The sequence below is a fragment of the Balaenoptera musculus genome, chromosome 9 (assembly GCF_009873245.2).
Source record: "Balaenoptera musculus isolate JJ_BM4_2016_0621 chromosome 9, mBalMus1.pri.v3, whole genome shotgun sequence".
In the NCBI taxonomy this organism is placed as follows: domain Eukaryota; kingdom Metazoa; phylum Chordata; class Mammalia; order Artiodactyla; family Balaenopteridae; genus Balaenoptera; species Balaenoptera musculus.
In genome coordinates this window covers 104,899,756-104,926,381 of record NC_045793.1, presented here as the reverse complement: position 1 = coordinate 104,926,381, position 26,626 = coordinate 104,899,756, and the positions used below count along the sequence as shown (strand labels likewise).

The 26,626-nt window shown below is 52.3% G+C and overlaps 1 protein-coding gene across 5 annotated transcripts in view; it reads right to left on the bottom strand.

The window, feature by feature from the left end:
- Positions 1 to 3,776: 3,776 nt before the first annotated feature.
- The window catches only part of COBL (cordon-bleu WH2 repeat protein), a 273,155-nt gene continuing 250,305 nt past the window's right edge, over positions 3,777 to 26,626 (bottom strand). For all 5 annotated transcript variants that reach the window (XM_036863045.1, XM_036863042.1, XM_036863044.1 and 2 more), the window contains 5 exons: positions 20,851 to 20,948; positions 17,774 to 19,629; positions 16,755 to 16,874; positions 15,864 to 16,136; positions 3,777 to 5,080 (listed from right to left, as the gene is read on the bottom strand). In XM_036863045.1, coding sequence (XP_036718940.1) covers positions 5,063 to 5,080; positions 15,864 to 16,136; positions 16,755 to 16,874; positions 17,774 to 19,629; positions 20,851 to 20,948 — 2,365 coding nt within the window. In that variant the 3' untranslated portion in view covers positions 3,777 to 5,062. The remainder of the gene's footprint in view (positions 5,081 to 15,863; positions 16,137 to 16,754; positions 16,875 to 17,773; positions 19,630 to 20,850; positions 20,949 to 26,626) is intronic.

Genomic DNA, 26,626 nt, shown 5'->3' with positions numbered 1-26,626 from the left:
CTGATGGGATAGATCATCCCAGAAAGGTTGCCCTTCTCTGGCAGGAGCCCACAGAAAACAGGGGCTGTGGGCTGACAGCCACAGCTGCGATGGGGAAGTCACTGGGAGATGCTCAGAGGGTGGCCCCTAGGGTTGGGAGCCAGGCTGGAGTCCAGAGTCAGAATTGGGGAAATTTCAGATCATGGGAACCAGGGACCGGGGAAACCAGGAGCACTTAGACGTGACTCAGCCAACAGCCTTATCCGTCTCCCAGGCAGCCCCAGTGTCGCATCCAGCGACTGTCCATGCCTAATTCTGAAACAATCAAATGAGTACTTGCTTAAGAAAGAAAATCTGGTAAAAGCGAGCAAGTGGAGAAGAGAAAATAAATCCTCTCAGCTCAGGACTGGGTGCCACGTTCGCCCCAGGAGCCTGTGGTCTGGGAAACCTGTGTCGGGGTAGATGTTCCACCTGGGGCCCACCCGGCGTCCACTGCTGCGTCCCCTTGGGGCCACGCTGGGTCCTGCTGACTGTGGGCCACCGGGCACCCCGAGAGCAGCAGGAGAGAGCAGAGACCTCCAGCACACACACTCAGCTCTTGCTCAGACCCTCGCCTGCTGTGTCATCTCGGCAAATGCCTTTTTTTTCCCCCTGTGCTCCAGTTTCCTCCTCTGGACGAGGGGCATAATAAATTTGCCCGACGGGTCTAAGCATTTCACAGTGCCCGGTCTCACTACAGCTGGATTTCTCCTGGGCACAAGCCAGGCACCTGAGCTCCTCTCTCTCCTCTTCTTCACCCTGCAGAGTCTCTCATCAGAGTCTCTCATCAGAGCATGGTCCGGTGACAGGTGACTCAGAGCCACAATCTCCAGGGCTGCAGAGAAAGCACCCCCCCACGTGGGAAGCCCCAGCTCAGACAGGCCCAGTGGCACCCGGGAACCCCCAAGGGTTACCTTCTGGAGCCAGGTTCCCGCCCTGACTTCCCATGAGTTTTTCTGTGGCTCGATTTCTGTGGGAGCCCTCGTGCGCTAATCCTTGGTGCCAGGAAATGTTTTGATGAGGTCATGCGATTGCTCACCAGCAAATTACATCTGTCATTCCTGGTTCTCTGAGTTCTGCTTACTGCTCACAGGCTGCCCAAAGAAGCAAGAAGGATGACATCACCCACAGGCCCCGAGCTGTCCTTGGTAGACGCTGGTGTGACACCAGGTCACAGGACAGGGGCTGGTTCCCCTGCTCAGACCTGCCGCAAAACACAGGCCGGCCGCAGGCCCGTGCAGATGTTCTTGTGTGTCCTAAAATATCATCGGTTTTTAAGTTCCACTGGCACGTGAAAATCAGGCGTGTTCTCTATAGGGCGGCCAGGGGCTCTCAGCTCACGCTGCCTTGCTTCTGAGCTGCTCGTCACGCCACGTTCTGAGTCCCTTTTCAGCGGACTCCTGATCTCCCAAATGCCACCACCTTGCTCATCTCCTGCCCTCAGGCCTGGGCTCGGCCGCCCGTGCCCTCTGGCTGCAGACCGGTCCCTGAGGATAATTCCACTCTCCCTCCCTGCCCTCCCCTTCACTGCAATTCAGAGGCTTTCCAGCTGCTCACAGCCGTCTGTCTCCTAGGAAATCTCCCTTCCACCCCACAGTTGGGCATTTGCCCATCAGGCATTGACTAGGCAGGTCCTTCTGGAATTTTCTCCCTGGGGTGACCTGTTTCACTGCATCAAGGCTGAGCAGGGCAGAGGGAGGGCCACGAGCAGCAGACCAGATCCAGAAACGCAGGCTCCACCCAGATTTGGTCACTAGGTCGAGCCCACAGTCCTCACCATCCATCATGGGGTCCCCCTGGAGGCAGTGGGGCTGCCGCATGATCACCCAGCCTGGCCTGAACCCCTTTTACGGATGGACTTCTTAGTAAGTAGGTTGCTGCTCTAAAGATACACAAGAGGCAGAGCTGCCACTTCTCTGCCCCTAGGCCTGCTGCAGGGATGAGGAAATGACGTGGCCCAGGAAGATGGGGAAAGCGGCCCTGGGCTCTGAGCACCGAAGAAATCAGCTGATTCCAGGGCCCGACCCGAGGCTGAGGCCAGAGCAGGGGCGGGAAGGCTTCCCTGAAGGCCCTTCTCTCAGCTCCTTCTGAGATCCTCTCAGCCTCCCGGAACCATGGGGGTCGTCCTCCTGGTCTCTCCGGTCCTTCCTCTGAGTTCCTTCCGACAGAAGGCAGAGCGAAAGCGGGGAAAAGCCTGGACTGGACACAGGACACCTGGGCTGCAGTCTCACTTCCCAGGATGCTCATTCTCTCATCGAGCACTCATCTGGACCTGACAACGAGGGAGACCATTGAGTGTAGTGTCTACACTGGGACCTTTGGGGAGAAAGAAGAGACACGATTAGTGATCACGCCGTGTAAACCAGGCCTTTTCCTGGCGCACAGGGCCATGTGTTGTGGGCCCGGAAAGCTCCTTCAGACCTGCTTCCTGCCCTAAGGCTGACGCACTGCGGGCAGAAAGGCAGGTGAGGGGCTGGCTTGAGGCGTGACGTGGGGGAGGGTGGCTTTGACGGCGGAAGTGAGCTCACAGGGGCAGCGAGGAGGCCTGGCCGCAGGAGCACGCGGGGCGGGGTGGGGGGGGCAGCTTCGTGGGCACAGGGCTGGGTTTCCCAGCTAGTGGGGTGGGCGGTGAGGGGAGCTGCACACTGCCGGCAGGGGAAGTGCGCGAGGGGTGAGGGGCGTGCCGTGCGCCCTCGGGGTGCATCAGTGCCGCGGTGGCGGTTCCATGTGGACGAGAGCTAAGGTTGAGGCCATGGCTTGGTGAGGGGGGCTTACGGGCTTAGGAGTTCAGATTTAATTCTGTAGGAACAGGGATCATAGAACCACTGATTTAAGAACGAGGATAACGCGATGAAGCTGCTTCATCAGTTGCGTAATCTTCCTGGACTCAGGATCCTCGTCTGGAAAACGGTGCCTCACCCCCCCCCGGACCTGAGAACCACCAAGCGCAACTGGGAAACACTCTGCAAAAAGGCGAAAGCACAATGCAGAAGGCTGTCCCATCCCTCAGGCACAGCCCAAACCCAGTGTGGGGTGCAGAACATAACATAACGCAACAAGGTATAAATTTAGTATCAGGTTGGTCTCTCCCCTTGTGAGCAATAGGAGGTGGGTGTGCACTCAAGGGACCGCCTTTCCCGTCCTCAGGGCCCGCTTCTTCTACCCTCACGTCTGCTGCTCTCCTGGTCTGCTGGGGAACAAGGCTGCTCTGGGAAATGGGGCACCAAGTCGTGCGTGAGGACCAGGGGTCAGAGGCCAGGGAAACTGTATGGACCCCACTCACTCACCCACACACACTTCTACACTATCCTCCTCTCATTCCTCCAACACTCCAGGCAAAATCCTGCCTCAGGACCTTTGTACCTGCTCTTTTCCCTGCCAGCTAGGCGTCCACCCATGCTTGGCCCTCTCCTTTCCTCCAGGTTTTTAGTAAAATGTCACTGTAGTAAGAGGCTTTTCTTCATCCCCCTATTTATGCTTCATCCCTTTTCATGCTTTTCTCTTAATCACTTACCAGCACCTAAGTATACTCAGTATATTGTTCACTTATCTCGCTTATGGTCTGTCTCCTCCACTGTGATTTAAATGCCACGAAGGCAGGGATTCCTGTCTGTTTTGGTATCTGCTGTAACGGGTGCCCAGGAGAGGGAAGCAAGCAGTCCTAACTACCGATTGAATAAACGAATGTCTCCTTTCTATTTTGGGCATAGGGTATCCAAACAAACCGTGGTATGAAGTCATGAAATCCACACGAAGGCTACACTTTCATTTTCTTTTATTTGTGGCACTAAAAGACCAACAGTAGAGACAGTGTGGTGTGAGAGCGATTGGCTGGATGCCCTGGCCGCCCTGGGGAAGGTGAGTGGCATTCATCAGACAACGCAGAGCAGTTTCCGTCCTACGTGACGCCCGGCTCTGGAATCGTGAAACATTCGAAGGATCCCGCCATATTTGTTGCTTCATTAAGACAGAAATTTTATTTCAGGAATTCCTCTTGATTTCTAGTAATCCCTTAAAGAGCTTTTTCTACAGCCGTAGTTGACCTCTAAGATAAATACCAGAGACTGGGTGCTGTGTGCTATGAAAAGGCTGCCACGTGATCCACAGAAGCCACTCACCTGCTGGGCAAAAGCACGGAGACCAAACCCACATTGTGAAATATCAGCACAATTTTGATCTGATCCGGGCAACACGCAGACACCCAGCATCCACGCTTCTGCCCCGCAGAGGATTTCTAAGGCTCCCAGGGCAGCCTCCGGGCTCCGTGCTCAGCCCTCAGTTGGGGAGGGCCGCGCTACATCACAGCCCGCTGGGGGACAGCAATCCAAGTGGGCACTGCCATCCACTCCAATGTCCTTCTGATCTCAGCCAACACCTCAGGAGAACTCAGACCTGCCATGTTCCTACATCACGTTTGATTGTTATTCTGGGTGATCATGGTTGATTTTTAATAGCTTTAGTTGGTCAGATCATGGTCTGCCACCCTCCATGAGGTTTTCACCCCAAATGTTTGAGGAATAAGGATCCAATACTTTCATGACTCCGTGAAGTCACCTTTGAAAAAGCCTCCCAACTCTTTTTTCTTACATCAAGTAGCATATGACATTCAGACTGTTTCAATTGATTTATATACTTTCCCTGGAATTCAGAAAGATTTTCAACAACTAAATGGTTTTAACCATCTACATGTGGTAGAAGTCTCCAAGGTCCAAAATCGGTCTAAGGCATGATTCTTTCCACTTTGTCTATCAATGTAATTAAGTGTGTTGGGCTCCAGCGTTTATAGTCCCATTAACCTGCCAACAAGAATATTTTATTGGCAACTTTAAATATTCAGAGGCAAATACATTTCCTTGGCACAAGCCGCGTGGCAGAGTGGCAGCCCCGTCCCTCTGAACCGTGATACAGACTGAAAGTTGACGAGGCGAGTTTTGGCCTGGAGACCAGGAAGCCGCCAGATCCCTGTGTCCCTTGCCGAGTGGTGCTCATGAGTGGTGAGCACCCTGCAGGGGGGTTTCTGCCACGATCGCATCTTGTTGCTGATTCACACGAGCAAGGGCACCTGCAGTGAAGAAAGAACCACAGTTAGTTACTCAGGGCATGCGGCGGAGCCCAGGGCGCGGGTATCCGGCTGCTGAGGACCTGTGTGCCAATCCCTCCTTGCAATATTCCTTTCCCAACACAGTGTTTACACTGTACCCATCAAACTTTTAGCCCCAAGGAGAAAACTCTCAGAAACACAAACAACATGCCTGAATGCTTTCAGTGACCGGCTACTGCCTTCAGGAAAGAACATCGGGAGCTGTTGGAGGGTCTAAGATGTGTCTGCAGGTCCCTGTGCTTCTCCCAGAGCCGTCAGCTGGCCCCAGCCCCGGCCCTCTCTGAGCTCCCTCCCAGTCTCTGAGTCGGTTAGGGGTCCCTCTTCTGGGCTGGTCTCTGCATGTGGGGGGTTTCTCCTTTGGGGATGCCCCTTTCCTGCTGGAAAACGAGGACTCCTTCTTCAAGAAGCGTTCAGACCATCTCTTGGCAAAAGGCATTCCTGCTCAGTCCTGTGTGGGCAGATCCACTCACCCCCTCGCGTTGTGGGTTACCTGGCCCGCCGTGGTCTCCCAGCAGCTCTGTCTCTCACTGCTGGTGTGGGGACTCTGGGGCTGGAACCACGGCATCAATCCCCATCCCGTCCCTGGGAGCAGGACTTGCTGGGTGCCAGTGAGTGGGGGTGGCTCCCAGGGGCGACTGCAAACCCACACGTTCCCAGCCCACTCGATGCGTGAGCTCACTCTGCCACTCTGAGTCCAGCCCTGCACGCTCCTGGGATGCCCAACTGCAGAAAGTGTGACTGCAGGTGGTTAAGAATCCGCCTGCCAATGCAGGGGACCCGGGTTCGAGCCCTGGCCCGGGAAGATGCCACATGCCGCGGAGCAACTCAGCCCGCGAGCCACACCTACTAAGCCTGTGTACCACAACTACTGGAGCCCACACACCTAGAGCCCGTGCTCCACAACAAGAGAAGCCACCGCAATGAGAAGCCCGTGCACCGCAACGAAGAGTAGCCCCCGCTCGCCGCAATGAGAAAGCTTGCACACAGCAACAAAGACCCAACTCAGCCAAAAATAAATAAATAAATTTATCTGCAATTCTTTTTAAAAAAAAAGAAGAAAAAGAAAATGTGACTGCAGAATCTTGAAGGAAACAGTTCCATGCCTCTGAAGGCCAAGGTGAACAGCATTTTTAAGAAAAGCGGCAGATTCACGTGAAACCATGTGAAAGGATCACTGGATTTCTCACCGTGGTTCCCCCGAGTTCAGCACATTCTAGATGGAACAGTACTGGGAGCTGGGCATCTAGTCCCACTTTTCACTGTGTTATCAGGGCGAACATCCAAGGACCCAAGCGGATTTCTTATAATGCCAACAACACACACCACCTGGAATATTTCCTGTGCACTTACAGTGTGTCAGGCACCATTTCAAGCCCTCCATGAGTCTCATCGCATTAAAACTTCAGCTCAACCCAATCACTGACGCATTATTGCCATTGTTATCACTGTGGGTACTGCCTCCAATATAAAGATGGGAGAACCGGGGTGTAGAGGGCTGTCTCGGCCTGGGCCAAATACTAGTAAGTAGCAATCCCCAGCGGGCTCATGTGAGAAGAGAACATGGCCCCAGGCCATGACCACGACGGCAGGGCTCCACCCGCTCGTTTCTTGTGAGCACACCGGCCCACCTCTTACGAGCACACCGGCCCATCTCTTACGAGCACACTGGCCCATCAGTGTCTCCTTGGCTGCAGGGGCGTCCACACCAGCTGAGAAATGTAACGGGACGAGATGTGGAGTTTGGGGGCGTGGAGGGAGGAGACTGGACCTGCTGATTTGGATGGAGCCCATGGGACACACACGGTGGACGTCAAGGAGGGCACGGAAGATTCGTGTCCGACGCACAGGGCAGCTTAGGATGGAGGTGGGATTGGGGGCCAGGGGTCTGGACGGTGAAGGGTCTGCCTGGGAGAGTGAGGAGATTTGGAAGACAAGAGGTCTTGTCTTGCCAAGACATGACTCTCTCCAGGGCCACATGCAGCCTTGGGCAGAGGAGGCTCAGAACGTGGCCGGAGGGGCAGGGGAAATGCGCAGCGCGCTTGCCGAGCCGCGGGGAGAGTGCGTCCACGAGGATGCACGTGGTGACAGCAAACAGTGCAACGGGAACCAGGGGGCCCCAAGGGTGGGAAACACAGATGAGCTTATTTTTAAACGTTATGTTAGTTGCGTTTTCAATGGGTTTTTCTTCAAACTCTAGACACCTTTAGAAGTGAGACACCTCTAACTTCAAAACAAAGATTTTAATTGTCAGTTTGGAAAAGCACAGTCAGTTTGCCGCAGAATGTCCAAGAAACAGGGAAAAGAGTGTGTGTTCTGGGCAGAGAAAAACAGATTGAGCCTGTTATTGGAAAATGCAGCGAGCATCCTGTTAACAGTACGTTTATCCCATTTCCTGCCCTTTGAAAAGGGTCAGGAGAGTAAAGGGCGCTATTCTTGCATCCAAGGGCAGTAGCAGCATTGTGACCTTGACCAGGGTGGTTCTGAGAGTGGCCAGGAGGAGGCCGGTGGGGAAATGGAGCTGCACGAGTAGGCAGGGCATCTAGAAGCTACAGTGAAGGGAAGCAAGGAGCTCGGCAGGGGTGGGGGCGGGTCCATGGCAGGGGGAGGGATTTTCAAAATGTATCTTTGCTGTTATTGTTTTAACAAATTAATTGATATGTGATAAACTGCACGCATTTAAAGTGTAAAACTTGATATGTTTTGACATATATTTATTTTTAGATAAATATTTATTTATTTTTTGGTCTGGCTTTATGTTTGGCCTGGCTTCTTTCACTCAGCATAATTATTTTGCGGTTCATTGATGTTGCTGCGTGGGTAGTAATTCATTGTACGGCTATACTGACTTTGCCTCTGGGCTGGGCGAGTCTCAGGGAGGGGGTGCCCCCTCCTTCCCCGGTAAACGGGGATGATGGGATTTGCACTACAGACCCGCCCGGTGAGGCTCGAGGTACACGTCATCGCGTTGTCACCAGCACCACCATCACTTCGTCTCATCCCAGCACCAGCGTCCTGGTGGCCGGGATGAGATGACAACTGAACGGAGGTTTGGGGGCGAGGCAGGAGACATCCTGCACGCCTCGGTCACCTAAAGCCTGGCCCGACTGCGAGAAGCCACTTTCAGGAGGCGGTCCCAAGTTGCTAAGGTAAACTTCCCAGGACACAGAGGGGTAGTGGGTGGGACCGTGGCCCAGCGAGGGGAGCTACAGGGCAGGCGAGTGAAGGAAGCAGGGGCTGGACATCACCTGCTCTCCTGGCAGCGAGCCTGCTTCACACCAGCCTGGCAACCTGAGTGTCGCTGGTGCAGAAGACCCGGGCTGGGGGTATTTGAATCCCTGGCTGGTTGAGACCTAGAAGGTGCTCTCATCACCACTCATAGCAACACGATGGCTGCATCCAGGTTGTAAAAGTTCTCAGTAAACCAAGAAAATATCTAGGAAGGAAAAGGAGAACTCCTAAACTTTGGTGTCAAGAAGGAAACTGAAGAAGGACAGCCTTAAAAAGCTCTGACTTGGACAATTCAACAAAGACAGCTTGGTGATGGAACTGGCCACAAGGTAGCATAAACCACACTGATGGCCATGAGTGTCAACCCAAGTTTAAAGCCACACTGGTAAGTGATCGCTACTTAGGTTGGGGCAGGGGAGCGTTCTGCTGCCCAGCGCCCACTCACATGACCAGTGGACCTGCCCCGGGATGGGTGTGACCAAATTCAGGTGGGCAAGGAGGACAGAGGGCACCCCCCAGGGGAGGAGGGCGTGCTGCAAGGCACAGCTTGGAAGAAAAACACTGGAAGGGTTCCTGGCATCCCAAAGGTTTCAAGCTTCCTGAAAGATTCTTTCTTATTTTGGTTGGACAAGAAGAAAATCAATGAAGGGACAGAGCTTGCAGTTTGAGGCCAAGTCAGAAAGCTGTAAAAATATCCAAGTTTAATTTTGCTTCCTCACCTGCCAAGGAAAATGATGTTTATACGGAAAAAGGTAAAATGAACAGTGGTGACAGAGGGCTGGTGTCCAGGGGAAGGAAAGAAGTTGTCAGGGAGCAGCAGGGTTCTCTGTTTCAGGTCCCTTCTTTCCACCCAGACAGATGAGTTCCTGGGGTGCTAAGGGACTCCCAAGGGTCCCAGCCATGCGTCTGTCAGCCAGCTTTGCAGAACGGGAGTGGGACCGTTGGCAGAAGACTGGAGATGTCCAGAACTTATTCTCCAAAGGAAAAGAAGGTGGTTTCTTCCAGTGTGAAACAGATTCTTGGCAAGTTTATCACGATTATGAAATAGACGAGTTCTGAGCCCGGGGACCCCGAGTTGCACTCGGCCACTGGTCTGGAGAGCCAGGCGATATGGTCGCAAAGAATGGGCACCCTCGCTCCCTTCCCCCAGAAGATAGTTACTGAGCACCCACTCTGTGTCTGGGGCTGTGCAAGGCGCTGGGACCTGCCGGAGCTCACCGTGTGGCAGGAGGACAAGCATCGCACAGGAGTTACACCGATCACTACTGAGATGAGGCTGCGATGTGGTTATGAGGGGAAATGAGGTGATGCTCTGGTGGGGAACCTCCTCCAGCCTGGGGGCCGGGGGAGACTTTCTGGGGGCTTGAGGTTAAACCAGGAACACGCAGGACGACTGGGAATTAGCTGGGAAGACTAGGAGGTGAAACGTTTTCCTTCCAGGCATAGGGAACCGCACCCATGCGGGCCCTGAGGGGGGTCACTGCAGCGGTGACAGGCATCCCTGGGTTCCACCTGCAGGAGAAACAGGTCACCTGGAAGGTCTGTATAGGCAGGAGGGTCACAGGGCAGCAAAGACAGAGCTAACCTGTCTGTGCCTCTGAACTCTCCCAACTTCACTGAAACACATCAGAGGTCTACACGGTGCGCTGCCGAGCCCAGCACGGCCTAGAGTCGCTGCTGCTGGCTGACGGCTCTCACGAGCTAACCCCCAGCCACAGAACTCGGGCTTCTCTCGCCCACAAGGGAAGGTGCTCAGGCGTAGGGGAACAGACACTCACTGCTGCTGCTGCTTTTCTGTCCTGGCTCAGGGGCTCGCTCCCTGGGCTTTGACGGTGACGGTGTCACACGTCTGACCACTTCTCACAGGGTCTCCTGCCAAGGCCAAGCGCCAGGACACACGTGTGATCTGAATCAGTTCATTCCTGGGGTGGGAAAACGCACACCTGGGAGGGCCCAGCCGCGGCGTGCCCACCATGGGGCTTAATGAGGCATTTCCCAGAGGCGTCCGCCCGTGCCGGGCTGACGCGGAGGCTGGCTGGGCAGGGGCACTGACCTAGTTAAGGCCGGGACGAGGCCCTCAGGACATCTGTGCCCCACTTTCCCGTCTGTGGAACGGAAGCTGCAGGCTCTCCGTCCAGGGAGGTCTGGACAGAGCAGATGCTCGCCCTCTGCCCTCCTTGGAGGAAAGCTAGGACACACGAGGAAAAGGTCTGGGGGCTTTCACCAGGTCTCTAACTTTGTGAGATGTCCCTAAGGCCAAGGACAAGCCCCCAACCCCTTCTTTCTCTCCTGGCTGAGAGTCCCCCGGGGGGCACAGACAATGCTTCATTCATCTCTCCACCTCAAGCAGCTACTACAGTCCCTGGACCCTGGTGGGTTCTCAGGAAATGCTTGCGAAATGAATGGCTGGACGTGTGAATGTGTTAAATATAAACACGGATTAGAAGGGCACTTGGTGTCCATTCCAGGCCCTCTGAAACAATGCATTTAAAACAGACCAACAATGGCTGTCCAACACACACAGTTTCACCATGAATAAGAATGCAGGATGTTTCCATATCTCTTCCCTCTTGCATCTGTATAACTGATTTACTTTGTTATAAAGCAGAAACTAACACACCATTGTAAAGCAATTATACTCCAATAAAGATGTTAAATACATTAAAAAAAAAAAGAATGCAGGATGGAGTGGAAGGCAGAAGCGGATTCTGGGGTCCATTTGAGCCCTGCCCCCAGGAAGGGAGGGCAGTGCCCACTGCGGAAGGAACAGCAGGCAGAGCAGAGCTGAGGATGCCGTTATCTGGGGCTGGAGGGAAGACACAGAGCGGGCAACGTCCCTGACAACCGCAAACACAGAGGCGGGGCGTTCAATTCACACCGTGGAGGGAGGCAAACAGACTTCCAATCGCCTTGAAAAACGGCCAACTCACTTTTAAGGTGATGATTCCTCCTACATCAAATCGACCCTTCTGTCTTTTATCATAAGCGGCATCGTCACCGACGCAAAACGCGTGTTCAGGGAAGGGTGAGTAACTGTGCCCGCCTTAGCGGTGAGAGCCCCTCACCTCTGCCAGCGCTCCCGGGACGGCCGGACGCCCTACTTCTCCGGGAGGAGGACGCCTGGAGGACTCAGGCCCTGCAGCCCCTCACACCACCCGGGAGAGCCGGGAACAGCCCTCAGTCCAGGATGCTATCCTGGCTACAAGCATCCTGGAGCGTCACTGAACACCAAGGAGGAAGGAGCCGCTGCTCGTACTGAGAACCCACAGACAGTGCGGCCCACGCTGCTTGGATCCAGGAGTCCCGCACTTCGCTCACCTTCCTTGAGGTTACACAACTTTAAAAGCCCAAAAGGTGAAAGAAAGCTAAAGAGGCAGAGCTCAAATGACTCGAGGTGTAAATGCCGCAACACACCCCAAACTGCATCAGCTGCGAAGCCACAGAGACCTCCGTGGCCAGCGCCCCGCAGACAAGTGCCACCTAACTAGACTCCTCAGAGAAGGTACAGTTAGCCCTGGTCACCTGGATCGCACGTGTGTCCCCTGGTGTCACAGGTCTGCTGTGCCACACCAACAGGGAGGGCAAGGCAGTCGAAAAGGAGGTCAGGTGCACACCTCCAGGAGGACAACCGCTGGTTCCAGGTGAGGCTGGCCCAGCGCACCTGGGTGTCCCTGATGGGGGCTGAGCTGAGGCTTCTGGGTGGACGGACTGTCCAGGTCCTGGCCTCCGAGGTCACATGTCCTTCGGCAGGTTTTACGTGGCCCTGAGATGCAGAGTGTGAGCAGGGGGAGAGGGGAGGGGGTCTGGGTCGCTGTGCAGAGCCGTGACACAGCCCTGTCACTCAGCCCTTAGGCCGCTAGGTAAGATGTGGTGCACTGGGGAGACAGAGGGACAGGGTCTCCCAGGTCACCCTCATCGTGCTCACTCAGGCCCGGCTCGCAGCCCAAGGGCACCAAAACCTCCGACGCGCCAGACTCACTGCCTCACCCTTCCCAGGATGGGCAATGCAGGCCCCAACACCTAGATTAATCCAAGAAACAGTCCAAACGTGGGCTTTTTTTTTTTTTTTTAAACTTTGGGTTTATTTATTTATTTATTTATTTATTTATTTATGGCTGTGTTGGGTCTTCGTTTCTGTGCGAGGGCTTTCTCTAGTTGCGGCGAGTGGGGGCCACTCTTCATCGCGGTGCGCGGGCCTCTCACTATCGCGGCCTCTCTTGTTGCGGAGCACAGGCTCCAGACGCGCAGGCTCAGCAATTGTGGCTCACGGGCCCAGTTGCTCCGCGGCATGTGGGATCTTCCCAGACCAGGGCTCGAACCCGTGTGCCCTGCATTAGCAGGCGGATTCTCAACCACTGCGCCACCAGGGAAGCCCAAACGTGGGCTTTTGACGGCCATGTGAAGCTGCTGCCACAAAGCTGAGATCAGGATGAGCAACGGCCTGGCCTCAGCACCCCCGGACCTTTCCTGTGGGCACTGCCAGGGCCGAGCTGCTCGCTGGGTGGATACACCCCCCACCCCCGTCTGTGTCCCCACCCACTGGCCAGCAGGACCCGCCTGGTCCCGGCCCTTCCTACCGCTGCCCTTGTGTTTCTCCCCACTTTCTTTCTCGTGGCACAGCTTCCTATGCTCTTTTGGACAGTTCCCAAACTTGTTTTGTAAAATTCTTTTCTGGAAGGCATGGGCACACGTTCTAAGAGAGAGAAAGCCTGAGGTTCAAGGTTGCAGTGGTGGCCCCTTCCCCGCTGTGCAAGCCCAGGCAGGCTTTGGTCTCTGGGCCCCTGCTCCACATGACCCCTGGGAGGTGGAGAGAGCAACAACTATTTGAAATGATCCAAAACCAGTCAATGAGATGATGTATGTGAGAAATGAGTACAGCCTTCATATAATTACAGTCAGCATTACTCAAACTGTATCAAAAGCTCAAATGACATGGATAATTATCTCAAACCTCAATGTAAAGTGACTTGATAAATACTAGAAAATTGCAGATTAGTAGGCTCAAACCCCTGAAAAATCTGACTCAGGATGTAGATGTCCTGTGGATCTCACTTCGAAACAGTGTTTTAGAGACTCAAAATCGTTCCCTCAGACCAGCCAGACCATCACGGTTGATAATCAGCTGTGTTGCTTTGGATTCTCTGAGAACGACCGGCACTTCCTTTCTTTCTCTTTTTCTTTTTTTTTAACTGAACTATAGTTGATTTACAATATTGTGTTAGTTTCAGGAGTACAGCAAAGTGATTCAGTTATATATGGATGTATGTATATCTATACTATACAGGTATTCTTTTTCAGATTCTTTTCCCCTATAGGGTATTACAAGATATTGAGTAGAGTTCCCTGGGCTATACAGTAGGTCCTTGTTGATTATCTATTTTATATATAGTAGTGTGTGTCTGTTAATCTCAAATTCCTAATTTATCCTCCCCCCGACCTTTCCCCTTTGGTAACCATAAGTTTGTTTTCTATGTCAAGAGTCTGTTTCTGTTTCATAAATAAGTTCATTTGTATCATTTTTTCAGATTCCACATATAGATGATATCATATGATATTTGTCTTTGTCTGTCTGATTTACTTCACTTAGTATGATCATCTCTAGGTCCATCCATGTTGCTGCAAATGGCATTATTTTGTTCTTTTTTATGGCTGAGTAATATTCCATTGTATATATGTACCACATCTTCTTTATCCATTCATCTGTCAGTGGACATTTAGGTTGTTTCCATGTCTTGGCTATTGTAAATAGTGTTGCAATGAACATTGGGGTGCATGTATCTTCTCGAATTAGAGTTTTCTCCAGATATATGCCCAGGAGAGGGATTGCAGGATTACATGGTAACTCTATTTTTAGTTTTTTAAGGAAACTCCATACTGTTCCCCATAGTGGCTGCACCAATTTACATTCCCACCAACAGTGTAGGAGGCTTCCCTTTTCTTCACACCTTCTCCAGCTTTTATTATTTGTAGACTTTTGGATGATGGCCATTCTGACCGGTGGACAGGCACTTACTTTCAATTGATATTGCAATGTGCTTGGAGGAGAGAGGTTGTCTCAGGGTTGAATTCCAGAGTTCTCTTCATCAGAATCCACATGGTCCATTTATCAGGACACTTATTTAGCCATTCACCCCAATTTCTTCACCTTTCCCTCATTCTATGTAATAAAAGTTCTAAGTTCATAAATATATAAATTCTATAGAAATGAAAAAAAAGTAAAGAAAACCCAAAAGCCCTCAATAATTTTTAACTGCCCTCCCCCCCCACCCCATCCAGAGGAGAGAGTGTGAAACTGGCTGCCATCCAGTGCCATGTGGTTAAGCACATTCTCTTTTTCCAGCATCCTGAGGCTGGGCTGTGCTTTCAGTGGTGAATTGCCCTCAGCATCCTCCTTACGTGATGTCTTGGGTCCCTGTCGGGGCCACAGCACACAGCACAGTTGCCTCTGCATCACACGGACACGCTCTGGGGCTGACCCGGGGGCCGTGGCTGTGGCCCCAGGAACGCTCCCAGTCAGTGGTGTTCAGACCGCTCCTGCCCAGGGTGGCACCACTGGGCGTCCCGGCTTCAGTGAGGACTACCTTCAGCCCCTAGGCTCCTGGGTGGGAAACCTTTTCAGCAAAGCCTGCCGCCCTCTGTGGAAGTGGCTCACCGGTCTCATGGGCCACCTGCTCTCTTTCAGAGCAGTGCAGAGTGGGCATTCTGTGCCCAGACTGTCCCCTGTCTGGGTCCAGCCCTATGTGAACAAGGGCAAGTTACTCAGGTTTTCTGAGCCTCATTCACTTTCTGCGTAAAATGAGGATAATCTTAGTACTGACCTCTTCAGGTACGTGTGAGAACTTAAGCTTAGGATCTGGACATAATCTCTCAGAAAATAATACCTGTCACCACCTCCCTGTTATTAGCCTAACTCCTCCACTCACTAGAAACAGGCAGGGAGAGGGGGTCAGTCCATGCACAGAATCGTTTTGGAGTTAAAGGAGATCTCAAAATCCATCTGGCCCAAAGGTCCTTTCAATTTGGGAATCCTACTTTGGACGCCACCAATTCCACTGCTTTCAGGGAGTAGGGGGGCATAAATGTACAGACCAGCGTAAGACCAGATAGAGGAGAAGCTTTAGAAAAACCAGAAACGTGTGCTCTGCCCAAGGGACGTCAAATGCAATAATTTTCAAAACGTATGCTGGCAAAAGAAAAAAAAATTACGAAAGAAAGAAGGAAAGGGAGAAAGATGAATTAGTCAACCAATTACGCTGTCGCCTGGAACCCCGCCCAAGGCCGTGAGCGTGGTGCAGGCCCTTCAGGATGCATCACAGGTGGCCGTCCCGGGTCAGAGGCAGCCGCGGGTGGTGGAAACGCGCTCAGGGGTTAGGAGTGCACTGGAGCCCTCCCTGCATCCCGGGAGCGAGCTCGGCAGCGACTTCCCACCACGCTGAGCGCGCGTCTGCCCAGGGGCAGTCTTCTCCCCTCCTCCTCTCGCCCACAGGAGCGCGCACGCGCAGTCACGCATCCTCACCTTTCTCAACTTCGCGGCCCCTGTGCCTGAGCGGATGGCGTCCATCAAGGCCTGCCTGGCGTCCACTGGGTTGCTGAGGGGGCCCGCGCTGGACCTGGACGCCGTCCGGGATGCGGTGGGAGCCTGGGTGACTGGAGGGGGCGGGGGCGGCGCCGGCGGCAGGGCAGGTGCCGACTGGATCCCAAGGTCTTCCAGCCCCGGGGGTTCTGCCCCATGTGCAGACACCACGGCACCGCGGAGGCTCTGGAGCTCCTCAGAGGCGGAGGACGTCACCTAGCAACGAGACGGTTAAATGACAGTGTCCCAAAGGCCCTTTCCAAGAGGTGGCACAGGGTATCTGACCGTGCAGCCAGCCCAGGGGGCGTGTCTGCTCCCCATCCCTGGGCTTTCCTGGGGGCTGGGGGGGGGTGGCAGGGAGCAGGGCTGTCAGTCTGGCCCTACTGAGACCCCTACCCTCCTGCCTCATCGTGGCGTGTCTGGACAGACCCCAAGGCCACACACCAACGACCAACCGATGGGGATGACCCCTCCTCCAAACACGGAAGGGAAGGTGTCCGTTCCGCTTTCCCTTGGATTCTGGCTCTGGAAGCTGGATGACCCTCTGTCCCCGAGCTCCAGTACAGGTGGTCCTGCAGCTGTGCCAGACCAGCAACTCCATCCCTGAGCTGAGACGCTGCCGCCTCCCACTGCTCGGTGATCTAAGCCCTGAAGCCAGGCTCAGGGTCCCCGGAATTTGGGGAAGTGCACAGATATGCAGGGAGGACTTACACGTTTGGGAGAGGGAGGGAGAGTTTCTGTGCAGGGGCTGCCCCTCAGTGCCTCTCCTGCGGTTGCTGTTGCAGCATCCCCGGGACCACTGGGGTGGGGGGCAGCTGTGGAGGCCCCTCTTACCTTCCTCAGGCTGCAGGTGCCACTGTGCCCACGGATGGCTGCCAGCAGGGCTGAGCGCTCACTGTCTGCCTCTGTGTAGGATGGTTTCTTCGGACCTCCCTCTGAGCCGGGTTCTGGAGTCTAGAATATTTATTAACGATGTCAACACATGTCACTCAGGAGATGGGGGAACGCTGACTATAAGGGAGTGCAAGAGAAAACCCATAGTTATCAGTTCAGACCTACAGGGTCAGTTTCACAGTCTCTGTCTGTTAGAAGGTAAAATTATCAGGTTGGGATTCTGGAGTGACCTTACACTGTACAAAACTCAAAGGTTATATATTTGGGGTAGCACAGGATGATCGCCCCTGAATGTCATATCCCTCCTGTTACTGGTCCTAGCTTTCCTGAGCAGATATGTGTCTTTAAGTCCTGCAGCCCTGGATGAGAGGCCTGGGTCCCCACTAGCTGGCAGGGTGACCCCCAGTTTTCTCAATGGCAAAATGGAGGACACAGTTGCCAATCATCAGTGTTGGTGTAGCTATTAAATAACATTTGCAAGATGATAAATGCCTATATGGGGGCAGGTGTGGTAAAACTGTCCCCTAGGTTACTGGAGAATGACAGCCCACCACTGCTGAAAATGCAGGGCGATCGGGAGCAGGGGCCCAGCCTGACCCTCCGTCTACACCTCCAGGCTCAAGGACCAGTTATGGATGATCCCCTCCTGCCCCACCCCCCCTCCTCTCCACTCCCCTGCGACCAGGTAAGGACTATGTATTGGCGACATCTTTCCCCAGGGCAGTCAAGAGCCTTAAAGGCAGTGTGGACAAGCCCAAACCCATCAGTTTTGGCCCCTTAATGGTTCTATTCAAACAACTCTGTAGGCAAGGAGACAGAAATCCAGGTAAAATTAAACCTGTGCCTTCACCCGCATCCCTAGCCCGGCTCTCCTTCCTCCGATGCCACCTTAAAGTCTGTGTCTGGGTGGGTGTGGGGAAGGGCCCATCCCTGAGGCAGGAGCCCGCTGATGACTTCACCTTGCGAAGCCTGTCCTTCCCTCCCGCCGAGTGGATGGCCTCCATCAGGGCGCTGTGCAGGGATGTGTCTTTCGGGGCTGGCCTCTGGACCACAGGTCTGAATTTCTTCTTTGGCCCAAAGATACTGGCTGGCAGGGTACCATCGGCTTCAGGTACATCTGTGCTTAACAAACCCGGCTTCTCCTCCCATTCTGGGGGCTCCCGTCCAGCGTGGCTGTTTGTTTCAGACACTCTCGGAGAGTGAGGAGGCTCTGTGTGGACGGAGACCCACCTGGAGCCATTCACCAGGGCACTGCCCGTAGTGTGACCGCCTCCTGAGCGGGGGGGAGGGGGACTCGTGCCGGCCGGCTGGCACTTGGGATCAGATGCCGAGCTGGTCCTGTGGTTCCTTGGGCTTTGCTTTCCGCTGAGACCACAGCTCTGTCCCACAGAAGCCTGACCCGTCTGGGCAGCTGTGATTAGTGGTCCATGGGAAGTTCTGTGGATGCCAGTGGGACCGTCTTGAGTACATAGCTTCCCATAAGGGCTGCTGATTTGCCCTCCGGGATGGGCTCCTGCTGCAGATTCGTCCCCATGGTGACGCACGCCTGTCTCTGGGTACAGGCTGGGGGTGGTACCATCCTTCGTCATGGGAGGTCGTCCAGTTGGCTCTGGCGCTCTGCCTTCACATGTCTTCTGGGCATTATCAGGCTTCCTCCCCACGTCAGTGTGGACTTTCGGGGTCCCTATCCGCTTGGCAATGGCAGAGGCCACGTACTGGCTGGATGTTCTTCTCTGAGGTTTGAGAAACGGGACTTCTGCGGGGTTAGCTGCTGGCACTTTCAGGGGACAAGCAGCTGCTGGGAGTGGCCAGCTTCTGCCCTCCTCCAGAGGTCTCCCATCTTCTGGGTGGGGGGACAGGGGCCGGGGCAATGTCGCTTTGGGGTCTGGGGAAGTGGGCTCTGCTCTGAGTCTGCTTTCTTGAGGTTGCGGATTCGTGGGCGTGGTGGGGGTAGAGGTCCTCTTGGCCCCCTCTGTGGGCCGGCCAGAGTGTTTTTCTATAGAGTTGGTCCTCCAGAATTCTTTGACTTTTCCAATGGGCGGGGCTTCTGCTTCCAGAGTGGGCGACGTCGGGACCATGGTCCTGCCGGCATTCGTGTGGGGACTCACCAGGTTCCCTAGCTCATCGATCTTGATGGCACCCATGGAGAGAGATGCTCCCCGGTCGTAACATTTCATCTCTGACTTTGGAGGGACGATTTTGTACGTTGTGAGGCCATATTTAAGCCCGTAACTCCCCCCTGGGTGTTGGCCTCGATACCATGGAGGTGGGGTCCAGACGTCATTTTTATCATCTCCTTCCTCTTCCTTCCCTGGCTGCGTGCTCACCCGCCTGCTGCCCAGGGTCCTCCCGCCATGAGCAGAGCCGGGCGCCTTGCCTTCCTCCTTCGCGTTCAGGTCGTGTGTGTGAAGCGTTGAAGCAGAAGTTGCCTTGGGCGCCATTTTACTGGGAGTCACATCCTTCCAGGTGTTGGTCGAGGCCACTCTGATTTCTCTCCCAGGGTCCTGGGAAGGAGCGGGTGAGCCAGGCCCCGCCGCCCTGCTCTGCCCGTGCTGCTGGCTGTGCTCGGCCTGGCACGGCGGCAGCCGGGCCTTCTTGCTGGCGGTGCTCCCAGCGTCGAAAGAGCCAGCGTTGTTGTTTCTGTTGGAAAATGCCCCCGAGTCCACGGGATCGTCGAGAACCTCCCCTATGAATGTCACCGGGATTGCCTCGGTATCGGCGTCGGGGATGACGGTGCCTTGCGGGCAGCGACCGGACATGCTGTGTACGCAGTTGGTGAGGAAGCTCGAGTCGGTTTCATAGCTTTCTTCGGTTTCTGCAAAGAAGCACAACACAGGTCACAGGTGGGCACCGCTCGGACGACTCCTACGCCCCTTATTCAGTGAAATTGCACCCCGACTTTGATTTCTCTGGGGTGCCTTTGGTGTAAGCTATTTAAAGTGTCATTTTGGGTTGTCATCTACACATGCCTGGAACCAGTCTAAGCTTGCATGACTCAACAGAGGACCTGTCTGCCTATCTGTGACGCCTTGAGGTATCATACAACATTTTGCCGGTATCTTCACTTACAAATTGATCTCTAAGTCCAAGCCCTCAATATAGACCACCTCAGGGCGGGGTGGGAAGGTGGATTTGGGATTTTTTACTTTCATCTTGCTCTTGTTCACCAGGAGCACCATAAAATCTATGGGACAACTTGCTCTTGCTTTGCTTATTGATGACTAAGCCTCGAGCCTGTCAGAATTAGCCCTAAAGGATGCAGTGAGCCCTGTGGGCAGAGCCAGAGGACACACTAAGCTTCATTAAGGTTTCTCAGCTCTATCAGCCCCATCTGAGGATGGAACACTGAAAACCAAGTCAGACAAAACTCCGGGTCAGCTCTGGAGTCTGTCTCCTTCTTCTTGTTTTGTTTTCTTTGAAGGCACAGCCAATATCTACTTTCTAGTTGATTTTCACTCTGTGCCTTCGTTTGAAAGATTTCCAGTTTTTACTGAGCTGATTTGCATCTGCGTTGGCCTTACACTTTTATTTCTCCGATATATGCACAGAATCGCAGTGCTGTGAGATGCCCCACTCTAAGAGGGGTCCCCGTCAACACACTGTGTTCTGCGTTTCCCTTTGAAAGTAAGGCCACATGTTAGCAAGTAACAGGGTTCGAGGTTTAATAAACAGCCCTGTTTGCCTGTGTGGCACCCAGTGTTTCCCGAACTCATATGAGGACTGGAGAACTTTTTTTCTGTTCACGTGTATGGAAGACTTTTTAATGCGCAAAATCAGTATTACTCAGAGGAGGTTTTAAGCAGCTGCTCAGACGTTTCCTCGGGACTGTTCAGCAGCCCAGACGCAAGGTCCCCTCCAGGGAGCCGTGCTCACCTGTGTGCTCAGCCCCCAGTCCGGGCCTTCCTCACATGGAGCTGCGTCCCCTCCGCAGACATCTTCCCCATGTGGTGACATAAAGTTCAGTCAGAGAAGATAACCCTCAGAGCGCCGGCCACATGGGCTAAGGTCCAAGCAGGAGCAGGTAGGTGGTGCTTACCTTCCAGCTCTTCGTCCAGTTCTGCAAGGGTTTTCTGGAACTGGCCAGTCATGAATAGGTCTTCATCCTCATGTGAGGCTGGAGCAACTTTTCCATTTCTAGGGAAGACCAAGGAGAAGGGGAGGGCATTCGTTCATCTCATTATTTACGTAATTCACTCTTTTCTGGAAATATCCGAAGAAGGTACAACTCATAGTCAAATTCATGCAGTTCCAAAGGCATTGGACCACTGCTGCCCTTGGACCTACTGGGGCGCAGATGGTGTGTGTGTGTGTGTGTGTGTGTGTGTGGTACACAGTGATCACCACCACCACAGCAAACCTCAGGGCAGCAGTGACACTGGTGACAGCCTCCCCAGCACATCCCCCTCCCCAGGCCCCCCGGGGTTTTAACTGGATGGGGGAAATGCCCACAGCGGGGGGCTGCACAGTGCCCTCTGTGCCTCATGCAGCCTTCCCACGCGGGGACCTACTTGGGGCTTTTTTGCCCGGATCATCCTGTGATGAACCTCACAAGCAGATGTAAGGCAGGTAAGGTGCTTATTGCTGCTTCACAGAGAGGCAACCGCGTGAGCTAAGGATGGAGCAGCCCAAGCTCACAGGGGTTCCAGAACTGGGGGGGGCTGGCCACGTCTGTATCCAGAGGTGCCGCGTGGCGCTGCCACCCGGGCATCCAGGGAGATGTCCTCCCCCCCCTCCCCCCCCCACCCCCCGCCAAGGAGAGCTGGACCTTCCTTATCTGCGTCCCTGGACAGCGGCATCCACAAGACAACGGCTGCCAAAGCAATTTGAAAGCAGCCTTTGCAAAGGCTCTTGTCTCTGTTTTCTTGCTGTGCCAAGAACAGAGACACATATGGCGTGATTGTCCCTCTTCAGTGAAAGCTGAAGGTCTTTCCCGCTGACCGTTAAAATCGAGGACCGATTTCCATCATTACTAATCAGGCCGAGATAATGATGCTTGAAATATGCTTTGTACCATCCTCACTTATGTAGCAAAGTTTGTGTTCTGATAAATGAGTCTTTCTTACTTGGTGATCGTGTCCCTTTGGAGCCAGGAAGTGGCTTCCAGACCCGTCTCAGCTAATGTCCTCTGACACGGCAAACAAAGAGCGTTGGCCGAGATCTGTGTGGCTGTGGACCAACTAACAACGACCACGGGAGGCTCAAGGCTGCCTTTCCTGTTGCTTTTGCCCCAAGACTTAATTGAATGCATTTACTAAACTAGTGTTTTTCTCTTTCATGGAATGTGGTGGTTTAAGTAAATCTCATTTAAGTATTCAATAAAGTATATGGCAGAGAAAAAAATGGAAAGGGCTCTATAAAACAGTGTTTGAAATGGAAAACAGAGCACTTTTCAAATGCTGGCTCCTACTTTAAGTTGTTTAAAGTCCAGCCAAACAAAATTATATCTATACTTTTCCTTCAAAGTATTTGCCTTTCCTTCAAAGTATGCAAAATCACACTGCTCCATGGGAACAGAATGATATTAATAAGAATTAAAAACTATAGCACAGGGAACTATACTCAGTATTTTGTAACAACCAATAAGGGAAAAGAATCTGAAAAAGAATATATATATACACACATGTATATATGTATATGCATATATATATATATTCACTTAGTTGTATACCTGAAACTAATACAACATGGTAAATCAACTATACTTCAATAAAAACTAAACTAAACTAAAATAATGCACCCTTTGAAGAAAAAGAATCAAAAAGTAATTTAGAAGTTCCACTGATGATATCATTTCATAAAGCTTAAACTGGAGAAAGAAGATCACGCCAAACTGATGACAACTCAGTGAATCTGAGACTCTCACACTTGTTGCTCCTGGTGTTAACCGGAAAGCAATGGGCATGTGTACATCAAGAAGCAAAAGCATAGCTGTAATTATGTAGCTGTAGGAACTTTGGTTCATTAGCCTCTCTTTTGATAATTTGCCTTAAGAAAATAATGCTATGGAAGGAAAAACATAAACACCACCATGTTCATCATATTCATGGGGAGGTCTCTACAGCTTCCGGCAGCAGGAAGTCCCCTCCGTCACTGCATCCATATGACGACCATGACATGCAGGTGGAAACACAGATCACTGCTGAAGCCGGCACGTCACGTGAAGAAATCAAGACATACAACTCCATACAGGATGGTCATGATGATCGAAAAGTAACCTGTGTCTGTGGACAAGGGTGAGGCAGAAATCTAGGCACCATCGCCAACCAGTGTGATTTGTTGAAATGGATGGATTACGGCAAATATTTTCTACTTTTTTTTTTTTGAAGTAGGCTCATTTTGGTACAAAGCAGCTTGACTGATAAGGCAATGTTTAAAATGGGCAACACTTAAAATGATCCTTTGGTCCTCTAATGAGTACTAATTCTTTTATGAAAAGCAGTTTACATGTTCGTGATACCATGCCCTATACACATGGCATGCTGTGTTTATAATTTTATTTTGTTACTGAGTACCTAGCAATCCCTGTCATGATCCTAAACCAGTGTGTGACAATCCTAAATCCTCAAGGAGGCACTGCAGCAAGGCCTGAGCCAGCCCTTCCCCTCGCTCCTCCCACCCAGGCTCCGGCCTGAGCTGCCTGGTCTAACCATCAGTGGCCAAGCCCCAAGCTCAGGGCTTCAGACCTGTTCTCTGCCTGCCCATCTCACCTCCCGTGCGGGCCCTCTTGTGAAGTCTGGGGTCCCTATACCGACTCCTCTGCCCTCCACCTGGCTCAGCCTTCCTGCCCGCCCCTTTCCTCCCCGTCTGCCTCTTGTACACGTCCCAGGTTTGCCCCAGATGCTCAGCTCCACACTCTGCTGACACACCCCACCCACCTCTCACCTGACCTTGCTCTTGACGCCCCAGTGTGGACCTGGTTCCCCGGGGCCTTGCTTGTCCAGGAGGAGAGAGTGGACACATGATAGAAGCCACCGGCCTTGGGAGCGCTGTGGAGGGAGGGAGCCCAGGTCCTTGGCCGGTGCTTCTCCCAAGGCTGCCGAGCACCTTCGGGGCGGGGCAAGGCCAGGCCTGTGGACCCCTTGGCGTCTGCAGCCGGTGCCGCCCCTGATGCGGGATAGGACCTGCCACACTCTGGATTCTGGGCTTCTGGGTGAGTGGGTCATCTGGCAAAAGCCCAAACCGGTGTGATGTATCTATTATGCTTTCCGATGTACAGCTTCAGGAGGAGGAGATTTAGCAGAACTTGCTTTTCCTTCCTCACCCACCCCATCCACTTCTCCTCAAAGGGTTGCCGATGGATTACAGCTTTTCCTCTCTCCCTGTAACAGCCAGTTGGAAGCACTTGGTCCCTGGGCTGGGAGGGCAGATTCTGTGGGCTCAGCAGGAGGGCCCTCGTGCGTGCCCCTGAAGCATCACAGTTGGCCAGAAGCGCCAGCAACTCTTTTTAGCTGAGAGTCAACTGCGCAGATGTTCCTTTCCCAGGCATCATTCCTCATGCCCCACACACACCCCAGTCTAAGATAGACAGTTTCTTATGGACAGTTTGTTTTGGTTTAAGACCAAGGAAATGAAGGGCAAACAAGCAGCACAGGCATTCCGATACCAGCTGCACGTGTTGGATAAACATTACCGGGAGCCTTCCCTCCCACGGAGGGTCACACTGCCAAGGACACAGCCACGGACAAGCCACTGCTGCCTAACGTCTGAGGCTCTGCCGGCCTCAAGCGGGAGTCTCCCCAGGAAGTGGAGCAGCCTCGGGGGCGGGGGCTGGCGATGGCCTCACCCACTCCCACGGGAGAACTAACAGCAGTCACGAGAAATCAGTACCCAGGCAAACAGGTGCTTTTTCATTAAAAAAAAAAAAATTTATATGAGAAAGAAAAAAGCACGGGCTGATTCTGCCCCATTCCAGCACATCAAGTCATTTTTCTTTTTGATGTGGCTAGGAAAGTTTCTTTAGGTAATTTACCCAATTGCAGAAAACAAGCAAAGTCTGAGAGGAAAAAGATGTCCTTTTCAGGCAGCAGTTCAACTGCTGACAACAACCAAACCAACCCATGCGATTTCAAAACAGTTACTTGATAAACCAAAGGTAAGAAGCCTGGGGAAATAGACGGCTGATGACAGTAATATGTGCTTAACTTCCCCATTCCGTGTACAAATGGTCCTGTATTTATAAAGCTTCGGAGTTCTAGAACAACAGGGTCCAATAGAAATGTAATATGAGCTACACATGTAATTTAAAATCTTCTTGTAGTCACATTAAAAAGGTAAAAAGTAAGCAAGATTATTTTTCATTAAATACTTTAATGTTAATTTTCCTTAACTTTAATTAGTATACTGTAACTCAACATTTAACCCAAATTATTATCATCATTTCCGTATAATTAATATAAAAAAGTTCATTTTTTCATATGTTTGGTGCAATTGCACTCTCACAGCACATCTCAATTTGGGCTACCCATCTGGCGGGCTCAGTAGCCAAAGCTAGCTGGTGGCTACGGTACCTATAGCATAATTCTCCAAGATCTTAATGTTTGTAAATACTCCTTTGTTAGCGCAGTTACAAAGTTTCAGGGTTCTGAAAGGTATGAAATGTTTCTAAATGCTCTTGTGGGCACAAAGTTCCTGTAGTTACAAAATTGCAGGGTTCTAGAAGACATAAACTATTTCTAAATGTTTCTGTGGTCACAAAGTTCTCATACTTACAAAGTTTCAGGATCTAGAATATATAAAATGTTTCCAAATGATGCTAGAGTCACAAAGTTCCTTCCTATAACTACAAAGCTGCAGAGGTCTAGAAGGTATAAAACATCTCTAAACCCTCCTAGGTCAAAGAGCTCCTCTAGTTTCAAAGTTCCAGGGCTGAAAAGCCAGGACCGGAGCCCAGCTCCCCCACCCATGACCTGCGTATTCTCAGTTCCGTAAGCGTCGTGAAATCATCAGCCCTGCAGATAACAGCGGCACAGCTTCTCACTTCCACAGCCCTCACGTCCACCATTCACGGACAGGTGGGGGCTGAGAACGAGCTTACGGATTGCCAGGCGGAAGGTGGGCAGGCAGCGGACAATACAGGGAGACGCCCTTCCCCTGGAGAAGTTACAGTTTCTGTCTTTTGAGGCTCTACACATGATTTCAGTGTGGTTCTACTGTTAAAAAAAACAGAGCCTGTAACCCACTTACCCAATCTGTCTCATTGACTCCTTACAGCGTTTCTGCGGAACTAGTGTCCCCCAAAGGGATCCCAGGACTGAGAGCTTCACAGTATTGATACACAGATAGATAAGTTGCCTGATTACAACAAGATTGCCTTCAGGATTCGAGAGTTTAGAAATAGTGCTAGTCTCTCCCCCATCTATCTATCGGTACACAAATATGAGCATATGTTCTTTTCAAACAAAGATGTTATAAATAGTTTAATGAGGCAGATGGTCAGAGGTAGACACAGGTTATAAGGATTTCCAACAAATCAAGTTTCTACCCTTCCTCAGGCAGTTTTAAATAAACAACATCAACAACAACAATAATACCAGCCATCAATTTCTGAAGGCTGGCAATATGTTAGGCACTATTCTAAGGGGTGGTATTGCAGACCTCGATTGTACTGACAAGAAAATAGAAGTGAGAGGTCAATCCCCCAAACTACAATGAGGTATCACCTCACACTAGTCAGAATGGACATCATCAAAAATTCTACAAATAACAAGTGCCGGAGAGGGTGTGGAGAAAAGGGAACCTTCCTACCCTGTTAGTGAGAATGTAAATTGGTGCAGCCATTGTGGAAAACAGTATGGAGGTTCCTTAAAAAACTA